General features: G+C 46.8%; 1 protein-coding gene across 5 annotated transcripts in view; it reads right to left on the bottom strand.

Moving 5' to 3' along the window:
• The window catches only part of LNX1 (ligand of numb-protein X 1), a 277,040-nt gene that overhangs the window by 5,120 nt on the left and 259,850 nt on the right, over nucleotides 1-12,070 (bottom strand). For all 5 annotated transcript variants that reach the window (XM_077279762.1, XM_077279760.1, XM_077279763.1 and 2 more), the window contains one exon: nucleotides 9,358-9,516. In XM_077279762.1, coding sequence (XP_077135877.1) covers nucleotides 9,358-9,516 — 159 coding nt within the window. The remainder of the gene's footprint in view (nucleotides 1-9,357; nucleotides 9,517-12,070) is intronic.

Here is a 12,070-nt window from a genome sequence, read left to right as displayed (position 1 = left end):
GTACTGGTTCAGATCTCACTTGGATCTCCTGATGACCTGTCTACTTCAGCAGAAGTTAAGTCCCTGTTAAGCTCATTTGTTGTTCATTTGTGTGCTGAATATATTTCTGAGTACCTGCTAAGTTTTGTCCAGCTGGCTATCATGATATTGTCTCGCTAGCTGGAAGCTCTGGGTTGCAGAGTGGCACCTACCGCGCCGTGAGTCGGCGCGGGGGGTTTGTTGCTCACTCTGCGTGGCTTTTTGTAGTTTTTTGTGCTGACCGCAAAGATCCCTTTATCTATCTTCTGTCTATTTAGTAAGTCGGGCCTCCTTTGCTGAAACCTGTCTCATTCCTGTGTTTGTGCCTTCCTCTTAACTCACGGTCAATATATGTGGGGGGCTGCTCTTTTCCTTTGGGGAATTTCTTTGAGGCAAGGTGAGGCTATATTTCTCTTTAGGTGTAGTTACCTCTCAGGCTGTGTCGAGTCGTCTAGGCAGAGTCAGGTACGATCCACGGCTAATTCTAGTGTGTGTGATAATAGATTAGGGCTGCGGTCAGCAGAGCTCCCACTTCCCAGAGCTCGCTCTATTTTGCAGTTTTGACTATCAGGTCATTCCCGGTGCTCCTAACCACCAGGTCCAGCCATAACAGGGCAGGATTGGAGACATGGGCAGAATGTAGATACGGGGCATGATTGGAGACACGGAGCAGAATGAACGACATGGGGCAGGATTGTGTTACGACCGCACATACTCACCTGTCTTCTCCTATCCCTCGGCGCGCTCGCAACTCTGTCCCTCGCCGCTCTGCTCCTCTCTTCACTGGGACGCGGCGTCTGGGTTCATCGCGCATGCGCAGTCGCGTCTCCTGTGCCACAGAGCCTCCTGGGAGGTCGCGACCTGATGGCTCCGCCCCAACATGGTGGCGCCCATCGGGTATTTCTTCTCGGCGTCTTCCCAGGTAAGACGCCTTTGCTTCGTAGGTTTCTCTGAGCTTTGTTCAGCGTACCTATGCCATAGGCTCCCCCGGTCTCTGTACCATTCTCCTTGCTGGTTGTGCTTTGCCCGCTCTGTGTCTCCGCTGTGTTTGTCCTTAGTTCCAGCCTTGCCCGCTCTGTGTCTCCGCCGTGTCTGTCCAGTGCTCCAGTCCATTGTGTGTTTCCGCTTTACCTGCCCTTTCTCCAGTCCCGCGTCTGTTTTCCCTTCCTGTTGGTATCCCTGTTCTTTAGTTCTTTTTGTTTTTTGCAGCCTCGTGGTTTCCTTGGTCCTCTCCAGTGACCCCATATATATATAACATCCCAAGTCTGTTCCAGTTCCCTTTTGCTAGTCCTCTGTCTCCCTCTTTTGTTTTTGGTCGCCCCTTTGGCTCTAGCTGTTGTGTCTCCATTCCCCCTTGGACCTGCTCCTAACGCTCCCTGTATAGGGGGTGGTTTCATCTGGTCCACTTGTCCTCGGGGGGCTCTAGAGTCACGACCCAGAGGGACCACTTTCGGATTCTTCTCCGAATCCCTACAGTAAGCAAAGGCCATGGACCCCGCTGGAGCTTCTGGTGTGCAAAAAGAGTTAGTCTTTTTGCGAGAGAATCAGACCCGTATCATGACGTTCATGAAGGCAATGGATTCTCGTCTCTCTTCGCTCCAGTCCTCGGATCCTGGTAACGCTTCCCAACTAGCTGGCCTACAGCAAGAGTTGGCTCAGCAACGTGATACTCAGGCTCACATTCTTACCTACATGGCCTCAGTAGACGATTGGCGGCTTTCTTTACAAGCGGGTGCTTCAACCTCCACCTCTGCTCCCCACCCTCCTCCCCGTTTGGCTAAACTACCTCGGTACAACGGTGACCCCAAATTATGTCGGGGTTTTCTAAACCAATGTCGACTTCATTTTGAACTTCTGCCTCAGCACTACCCTACCGATCGGGCTAAAATAGCCTTTTTGATTTCCCATCTGGAGGGTGACGCCTTGGCATGGGTTAATCCCCTTTGGGAGCGTGACGATCCCCTTGTCTCCCGATTGTCTGAATTTTTGGAGACTTCATCATGTTTTTGATGAACCTGGACGTCTGGCCTCTACTACTGAGGCTCTTTTTTCTCTCCATCAGGGATCCTTAACTGTGGGGCAATATGCCATCCAGTTTCGTACTCTTTCATCCGATTTAGGCTGGAATAATGAGGCATTAGTGGGTGCTTTCTGGCGAGGACTCTCTGGGTGTATTAAGGATGAGTTAGCTGGTCGGGACACTCCTACGATTCTTGAGGATTTGATTTCCTTGGCTACCCATATTGATCTTCGTTTCCAGGTACGCGCCCAGGAGCGTAGATCTCTTCGGCCTTCCCCTGCCACCCGCAAACAATTCAGCACGCCGTCCGGTACTTCCTCCATGGCGTCCGCTCCTGAGCCGATGCAAGTGGACCGTCTCAAGATGTCTGAACAACGATGTAAGGAGAGGCGTACTCAAGGCTTATGCTTCTACTGCGGGAGTGCCTCTCATTTGTTGGGGTCCTGCCCTGATCGCCTGGAAAACTTCTCCACCTAGGGCAGGTAAGAGAGGCCTCCCTGGGTGCTCGTGATACCTCTCAACCCCTCACTTTGTCTGTCTTATTGCATGTTTCTAGAAAGGGCATTTCTTTGGACGCTTATGTGGATTCGGGTGCGGCGGGGAATTTTATCAGGTTAGAGGAGGTTTTAAAATTTTCTGTTCCTGTTAGGACCTTGGAGAGTCCTTTAATTCTTGCTTCCGTGGATGGTAAACCTTTACAGGAGGTCATTACGCAAGTTACTCTCGAAGTTGAACTTCAAGTGGGGGTTCTGCATAGGGAGAGAATTGCATTTTATGTTTTGGCAGGTCTGTCTCACCCTGTACTTCTAGGTCTTCCATGGTTACGGAGTCACGAGCCCATTTTAGATTGGCACAATGGAAATATTTTGCGCTGGGGAGAACTCTGTCGGGAACGTTGTTTGCTGCCGGTGCATCCTGTGGGTTCTTCTTCTTCTTCTTTTTCTGCTTTACCTTATGTCTACAGTTCTTTCTCGGACGTCTTCGACAAGAGAGAAGCTGATGGTCTACCTCCACACCGACCCTATGATTGTCCCATAGACCTCATGCCTGGGGCCATCCCGCCTAGAGGAAGAATCTATCCTCTCTCTCATGTGGAGACTCAAGCCATGTCAGAGTATATCCAGGAAAATCTTGCTAAGGGATTCATTCGCAAATCCTCTTCTCCTGCCGGAGCAGGCTTCTTTTTCGTAAAGAAGAAAGATGGCTCCCTTCGTCCTTGCATAGATTATAGAGGGCTAAACAATGTTACGGTGAAGAACAAATACCCACTGCCACTCATTCCGGAACTCTTCGATCGCCTCAGAGGAGCGCAAACTTTTACCAAGCTGGATCTGCGCGGTGCTTACAATCTGGTTCGAATTCGTGCTGGAGATGAGTGGAAAACCGCCTTTAACACTCGTGACGGCCACTATGAGTATTTGGTTATGCCGTTTGGCCTCTGTAACGCTCCTGCGGTTTTCCAGGAATTTGTGAATGATATATTTCGTGATTTACTCTACTCCAGTGTCGTGGTTTATCTTGACGACATTCTCATCTTCTCTCCGGACCTTTCTACTCATAGACGGGACGTACGTCGTGTTTTGCAACGCCTAAGGGAGAATCATCTGTTTGCAAAGAATGAGATGTGCGTCTTTGAGCAATCCTCCCTGCCGTTCCTTGGATATATCCTCTCGAAGTCTGGTCTGGAGATGGATCCCGAGAAGGTCTCTGCTGTCCTTGACTGGCCACGTCCTCTTGGAATAAAAGCAATCCAACGTTTTCTTGGCTTTGCCAATTACTATAGACAATTTATTCCTCATTTCTCTTCGATTGCTAAGCCTATTTCTGCTCTTGTTCGCAAGGGAGTCAACTCCAATCTTTGGACCTCTGAGGCTGAAGAAGCCTTTCAGTCGCTTAAGCAAAGGTTCGCTGCAGCTCCTGTGCTTCATCGTCCTGATGCGAATAGATCATTTATCCTTGAAGTCGACGCGTCATCTGTTGGAGCAGGAGCTGTACTCTTGCAAAGATCCTCTTCCAGACATTTAGTTACCTGTGGTTTTTTCTCCAAAGCCTTTTCTTCTCCAGAACGGAACTACTCCTTTGGAGATAAAGATCTATTGGCTATCAAGTTAGCCTTAGAGGAGTGGCGCTATCTTCTTGAGGGAGCTGTTCATCCGTTCACCATTTACACTGACCACAAGAATTTGGCCTACGTTCAGTCTGCTCAGAGACTTAATCCACGACAAGCCAGATGGTCTTTATTCTTTGGACGATTTGATTTTGAACTTCATTTCCAACCTGGAAATAAGAACGTCAAGGCGGATGCTCTCTCAAGATCCTTTCCGCCTTTAGACATAGAGGACTCTCCGGCCCACATCATTGATCCAGCAAGAATCGTCACCCTTGCTCCTCTGAGAGTGGTTCCAGTGCCTCCTGGCAAGACTTTTGTGTCGAATCAAGACAAAGAGAGAGTTTTACGTTGGGGTCACTCCTCCAAGATTGCAGGACATGTAGGAGTCAAGAAGACACTCTCCCTCATCTCTCGGCACTATTGGTGGCCATCCCTCCATCAAGACATCTCCGAATTCATAGCTTCTTGTTCTTCTTGTGCCAAAAATAAAGTTCCCAGGCAACTTCCATCTGGTCTCCTGCATCCTTTGCCAGTGCCTTCCGTCCCTTGGAGCCATATCGCCATGGACTTCATCACCGATCTGCCCCGTTCCTCGGATTGCTCTGTCATCCTAGTTATCGTGGATCGGTTTTCCAAGATGGCTCACTTCGTTGCTTTGCCTGGTCTGCCTTCCGCTCCAGAGTTGGCAAAAATCTTTTTACATCAAGTCTTCCGTCTTCATGGCTCTCACAACATATTGTCTCCGACCGTGGAGTTCAATTTACCTCACGTTTTTTGAGAGCCCTCTGCAGACTATTGAAGATAAACCTGGATTTCTCTTCCGCGTATCATCCACAATCCAACGGCCAAGTGGAGCGAGTTAATCAAGTTCTAACTACATACATGTGACATTTTTCCAATGCTCATCAGGATGACTGGGTTTCTCTTCTCCCTTGGGCTGAGTTTTCTTATAACAATCTTCCCAGAGAATCTTCTTCCAAATCTCCCTTCTTTGTGGTCTTTGGGCAACATCCGGGCATTCCTCTTCCTGTTTCTTTCACCTCGGGGGTACCGGCGGCGGATTTCTTGTCCCAGGAGTTCTCTAAGATTTGGCGCGAGACCAAAGAGGCTCTCGAAAGAGCTAGCAGTAATATGAAGAGGTTTGCTGATAAGAAGCGTTTAGATGCTCCTCCATATGTTCCCGGCGATAGAGTTTGGCTCTCTTCTCGTTATATTAGGCTTAAGATTCCCTCTCACAAACTGGGTCCTCGCTACAGAGGTCCTTTTCCTATCTTGTCGCATCAATGATGTTTCTTACAAATTGAAGCTACCTGCTTCTTTACGTATTCCTAATGCCTTCCATGTGTCTCTTCTCAAACCCGCTGTCTTCAATAGTTTTCACTCTTCTACCTCTCACTCTCCTCTACTCAGTACTTCTGATGGTATTTTTAATGTTAAAGATATCCTTGCCAAAAAGGTGGTTAGGGGCAGAACCTATTTTTTGATTGACTGGGAGGGATTTGGTCCTGAGGAGAGATCCTGGGAGCCCTGAGAGAACATCAATGCTCCTCTGATCATGAAGAGATTTCTCTCTAAAATTAAAAAGAGGGGGAGTAAGGAGGGGGGTACTGTTACGACCGCACATACTCACCTGTCTTCTCCTATCCCTCTGCGCGCTCGCAACTCTGTCCCTCGCCGCTCTGCTTCTCTCTTCGCTGGGATGCGGCGTCTGGGTTCATCGTGCATGCGCAGTCGCGTCTCCTGTGCCGCAGAGCCTCCAGGGAGGTCGCGACCTGATGGCTCAGCCCCAACATGGCGGCACCCATCGGGTATTTCTTCTCGGCGTCTTCCCAGGTAAGACGCCTTTGCTTTGTAGGTTTCTCTGAGCTTTGTTCAGCGTACCTATGCCCTAGGCTCCCCCGGTCTCTGTACTATTCTCCTTGCTGGTTGTGCTTTGCCCGCTCTGTGTCTCCGCTGTGTTTGTCCTTAGTTCCAGCTTTGCCCGCTCTGTGTCTCCGCTGTGTTTGTCCTTAGTTCCAGCCTTGCCCGCTCTGTGTCTCCGCCGTGTCTGTCCAGTGCTCCAGTCCATTGTGTGTCTCCGCTTTACCTGCCCTTTCTCCAGTCCCGCGTCTGTTTTCCCTTCCTGTTGGTATCCCTGTTCTTTAGTTCTTTCTTTTTTTTTTTTGCAGCCTCGTGGTTTCCTTGGTCCTCTCCAGTGACCCCATATATATCTAACATCCCAAGTCTGTTCCAGTTCCCTTTTGCTAGTCCTCTGTCTCCCTCTTTTGTTTTTGGTCGCCCCTTTGGCTCTAGCTGTTGTGTCTCCATTCCCCTTTGGACCTGCTCCTAACGCTCCCTGTATAGGGGGTGGTTTCATCTGGTCCACTCGTCCTCGGGGGCTCTAGAGTCACGACCCAGAGGGTCCACTTTCGGATTCTTCTCCGAATCCCTACAGATTGGAGACAGATCGTGCAGGATCATGGGGCAGGATGGATACGATGGGGACTGATGGGGCAGGATGGGGAGATCATATGGGGCAGGATGGATACTCATGAGGGCAGGATGGGAGAACATATGTCTGGAGCCAGGAATGAGATACACAGGGGCCAGGATGGGGGATATTATTATTACCATAGGGGCTAATTAAGAGATTTATTACTGCAGTGATGTATTTATTTTATTTTTTGAGGACACTATTTTAAATGGGGGGGCGGTCCTGTTACTGTGTAGAGTGACACTATGTCACCTCTTTTTTTTCCATGTGGTGTAATGTAGAAGTTGGGAAAAATTAAGTAATGTGTTCTGCAAGCGGAGCTCGAGATAACTGTGTTATTTCCTGCAGAGACGAGTCCTGGCTGAATGAAATGATGGCGGTCTGTGCGGGATGAAAGATGAAGGACTTCACCTAGAGACATCACTGGTGAGTCAGTGTGTTACCTATACACTGACACTATACACTGTATACTATATACAGCGTTCCTGTGTATAATGTCACCAGTGATCACTGTGTTACCTCTATACAGACACTGCATACTAAGTACAGATCTCCTGTGAATACTGGCACTTATGGTGATAGTATTGCGTTGTTTTTTTTCCTCCTAACTGAAGGGTAAATTGGCTAGATCAATGGATGTTTGACAGGTTATAGTTTCACACAGCAACTATTTTTCTGGAATAATCTGGTTCTGGTATATGATGACCCCGTCGCATGACCCCGTCGCATGGCCCATAGTGTCTGAACAGCCCGGGGCCCTGGCTACCTTTAATCCACCCCTGTGTATACCATATGTCTGTCTGTGTGTACGTTTGTTTATGTGTGTGTCTGTGTATTCTATGTGTGCATATCTGCGTACTGTATGCATGTCTGTGTATGTGTGCATGTCTGCATGTTTTATGTGCTCATGTCTGCGTAGAGTATGTGTGCATGTCTGCATATTGTATGTGTGCATGTCTGCATATTGTATGTGTGTATGTCTGCGTATTGTATGTGTGTATGTCTGCGTATTGCATGTGTGCATGTCTGCGTATTGCATGTGTGCATGTCTGCATATTGCATGTGTGCATGTCTGCGTAGTGTACGTGTGCATGTCTGCGTATTGCATGTGTGTATGTCTGCGTATTGTATGTGTGCATGTCTGCATGTTGTATGTGCTCATGTCTGCGTATTGTATGTGTGCATGTTGTATGTGCTCATGTCTGCATATTTTATGTGTGCATGTCTGCATGTTGTATGTGCTCATGTCTGCATATTGTATGTGTGCATGTCTGCGTATTGCATGTGTGCATGTCTGTGTATGTGTGCATGTCTGCATATTCTATGTGTGCATGTCTGCATATTGCATGTGTGCATGTCTGCGTATTGTATGTGTGCATGTCTGCGTATTGTATGTGTGCGTGTCTGCGTATTGTATGTGTGCGTGTCTGCGTATGGTATGTGTGCATGTCTGCATATTGTATGTGTGCATGTCTGCGTATTGCATGTGTGCATGTCTGCGTATTGTATGTGTGCATGTCTGCGTATTGCATGTGTGCATGTCTGCGTATTGCATGTGTGCATGTCTGCATATTGCATGTGTGCATGTCTGCATATTGTATGTGTGCATGTCTGCATATTGCATGTGTGCATGTCTGAATATTGCATGTGTGCATGTCTGCATATTGTATGTGTGCATGTCTGCGTATTGTATGTGTGCATGTTTGCATAATGTATGTGTGCATATCTGCATATTGCATGTGTGCATGTCTGCATATTGTATGTGTGCATGTCTGCGTATTGTATGTGTGCATGTCTGCATATTGCATGTGTGCATGTCTGCGTATTGTATGTGTGTATGTCTGCATAATGTATGTGTGCATGTCTGCGTATTGCATGTGTGCATGTCTGCGTATTGTATGTGTGCATGTCTGCGTATTGTATGTGTGCATGTCTGCGTATTGTATGTGCATGTCTGCATATTGTATGTGTGCATGTCTGCGTATGTGGTGGATGATGGGGCAGGCTGGGCCTTGTGTTATATACCTATATTTCTCTGCCGTATCTGTGCATCATGAATCGTGGTATGTGTTAAGGGGGCCCACTGAGACTCTTTGGCGCAGGGCCCATGAAGACCTGAAGCTGGCCCTGTCTGTATGTTGCTCTTTCAAAGACAAGTCCAGCAATACCTGTAAATGTCCAGAACTCAGCGTGTGAATTGGTATGTGAGGCTGTAGAACTGAAGCCTCTGTCACTCCAGCTCTATTCTTCTCCCAGTGCTGCCTCCTCCTGCTTGACTGACAGCCTTTATGCTGTGTGATTTCAGGCAAAGCGGCCATCACTCAAGCAGGATGAGTCGGTGCTGGGCGGGGAATAGAGCTGGAATGACAGAGGCTTCAGATCTTCAGCCTCATTTGTACATCAATTCAAAAGCTGATTTCTCAGTAATGGAGGAACGGACTGGCCATGTAAAGGTATCGCTGGACTTCTCTTTGAAAGAGCCAGATGTGCATATAAATGGTTTGGGGTCATGATATCCCGCTGACAGATTCATTTTAAGAACCTCTCTTTATCACACAAATATAGCGCGTATATTCATAACCTAATCTAAAATAACACTTATATTTGCCTCCCTCACGCCACATAATATGTTCAGTCTCATTGTGTAAGTGTTAAACTGTTTTCCTAACTCAAACATCAATATCCAGAGAAGGTGACAATGTGATATCACGCTCAATGAATAAAAAGATGAATTACCTTATTCTTCCGTCATTGTAAGCCGGTGTGCCCTCTAGGATGGATTTAATAAAAAATGGCTTGTTCCGGTTGCAATCCTCCGAACCTCCTACAAAGCTAAAGCCCAGGCTCCCTGCTGTATTCCTCCTCAGCACAATTTCTCTGCAGCTGTACAAATACCTAAAAACAGAGAAGTGGAAGTTTTTATTCATCTCTTAATGGCCAAGAAACCTTGTTCAATCGTCTTCTTGTTTGCTTTGGATCACACATGTCTTAATATGAAGTGTATTCACTCGTTGAATGACTTGGCCTTCCTCTATTCCACATCAGCTCTGCTGTCAGTACACATTTGCTTATAGAAGCACTCCCATCCGAACTGTCATAGGGTCAACCTGTATGCGTGTATATGTAGCACAGTGTAGGGGTAATAATGTGCTCTCCGATCGACATCTGAGTCACGTGACTGAAGTTCCGACTCTCCGGATTGCACTGCGCGCTATACGTGAGCCGGAAGTCTTTGGCACAATGTAAGTCTATGGAGGGTCAGAACAAGGCTCCATAGACTCACACTGTAATACCAACTTCCGGCTCACCTATAGAGCACAGTGTGATCCGGCTGGTGGAGATTGCCATCACGTGACTCAGAAGAGGACAGGGAGGCGCTAGGACCTGGCTGAAAATAGTGATTGGAGAGTATATTATTGCACCTGCACTGCACAATATATACATTCACACTGGTAGAGCCCATAAAAACTATAATAGGAGTGCATCTTTAAAAAAGTGAAATCCCTAAGCCGCCTCTAATAAATCTAAATCTCACTGTTATAGACTTGGACACAAAAATAATCCCTGGATTAGATAAAGGGGTTATCCAGGACTATTTGATTTTTTTTTACTATGGGCCTAACAACTAATATTAGATCATTGCTAACTACCTATCTGTTGTGTCTGGCACCGGTCTCTGCCAGCTCAAAGCAGCCACGGACAGCTCCTGATGGTGATTCTGCTTCTTCCTTTGCCGTCACATCAACAGAACAGCAGTTTTTCTTCCACTCAGCTCTGTGGATGAAGCTTGACTGCCAATGTCATGCTGATTGGTAGCCGGCTCCCCGCTGCCTAACTGTAGGGATCCAGCTGTCTATCAGCATGACGTCGGCAGTCAAGCCATGTTGACCCAACAGATCAAAAAAGGAAGAGTTGCACTGTTGATGTGAAGCAGCACAATTGCTGGCAGGAGCGATTAGTTAATAACTACTTGCTTATTAGTTCTTTCTTAACCCTATGGTAAAAAAATCGAATAGCCCAGGTAACCCATTTAAAGGAATATCTGATTTTCCATCCTTCTGATCTTATAACATCACAGTAATTTTACTTGTAAGAGGCTGTCCACATTTCTATACTGTATAATGAATGTTTCAAAAATAGAAGTGTTAATAGTTTATTTTTATCAATTAACAAAATACAAACTGAATGAACAAAAGAGAAATCTAAATTAATCTCTTCAGAACAGCAGGAGTATTTGTAGGTGCATTTACACAATTGTACCAAACAGGTGATAATGATCATCATTTTCATATGTAGGTTGAAGGAAACTGGTCATGTCAAAAAACACTATTAACCTACAGATATGTGGACAGTCTGCAGATTAATATTGCTCTTAAGCCATGCGGCAGCCACACTGAAAGCCCAGCTATTGGAAGGATATTAACTTTATTGAGTCACTGTTGAGTTCATAGTAAGCAGTGGCTGTAACCACGGTTCGCCACTGACTGACCACCACATCTGCAGTGTATCAGTCCTGAGCCACTGGCCACACCTCTATGAAAGCCAGAGGCTTCCAGAAGGAATAACGTTCATTTCCTCCGGTAGCTGGGCATTCAGTGAGGTGGCAGCACGGCTTCAAAACAATATTAACCTGCACAGTTTCGGAAACAGACAGTAGAGGGCCCTGTGCAAGAACAATATATGGGACCTTTTCAGTCCAAAAGCTCATCATAATGCACAATTCCACCTGTTTTGGAGGTGGAAATGGGACCTCTTAACTCTTGGAGTCCTGTGCAGCTGCACAGGTTGCACCAATGGTATATCTGCTCCTGAACCCGCAGATTAACCCAATATCTACAGGTCAATAGCATTTTTTGACATAACAGGTTCCTTTCAACTAAAACAGAGACAGCTGTGTAAGAGGGTGGGGGACAGATAACCTCTGAAGCAATGTTGAGGTTGTGGAAGACAACTTCATGTCACAGGTCATGCACCACAGCAAGACTGAGTACAGCAACAAGATGCATGGATGTTATGCTGCATCAGCAAAGTCTCTCCCCTGCAACTTTAAGGCCATAGTCATCAGTGTTCAGCCAAGGAAATTTAGTAGAGCAGATGAAAACACATCATGCTAACTTCCCTTTGAAATCGGCAGATGTCCAGCAGTGCCATCAGCTCAGAACTAGCAGGAACCGGAGGGACTCAGTTAGACTCGTCTATTGTTTGGAGAAGTCTGGGCATAAACAGTCTGCATGGAAGAATTGTGTCCAAGAAGCCATACCTTCCACATGGAAACTAGGCCAAGTGACTCAACTGTACACAAAAACATAGGAACTGGGGTGCAGAAAAATGGCAGAGGGTCCTCTGGACTGCTGAGTCAAAGTTTGAAATATTTGGCTGTTACACAAGGAAGTTTTTTTTTTCCAAAGGATTGGATAGCTACACAATAATGAGTGTCTGAAGGCAACAG

Source organism: Ranitomeya variabilis, chromosome 1, assembly GCF_051348905.1.
Source record: "Ranitomeya variabilis isolate aRanVar5 chromosome 1, aRanVar5.hap1, whole genome shotgun sequence".
NCBI lineage: Eukaryota > Metazoa > Chordata > Amphibia > Anura > Dendrobatidae > Ranitomeya > Ranitomeya variabilis.
Note: the sequence above shows the minus strand (reverse complement) of the source record. Positions and strands in the feature narration are given on the sequence as shown.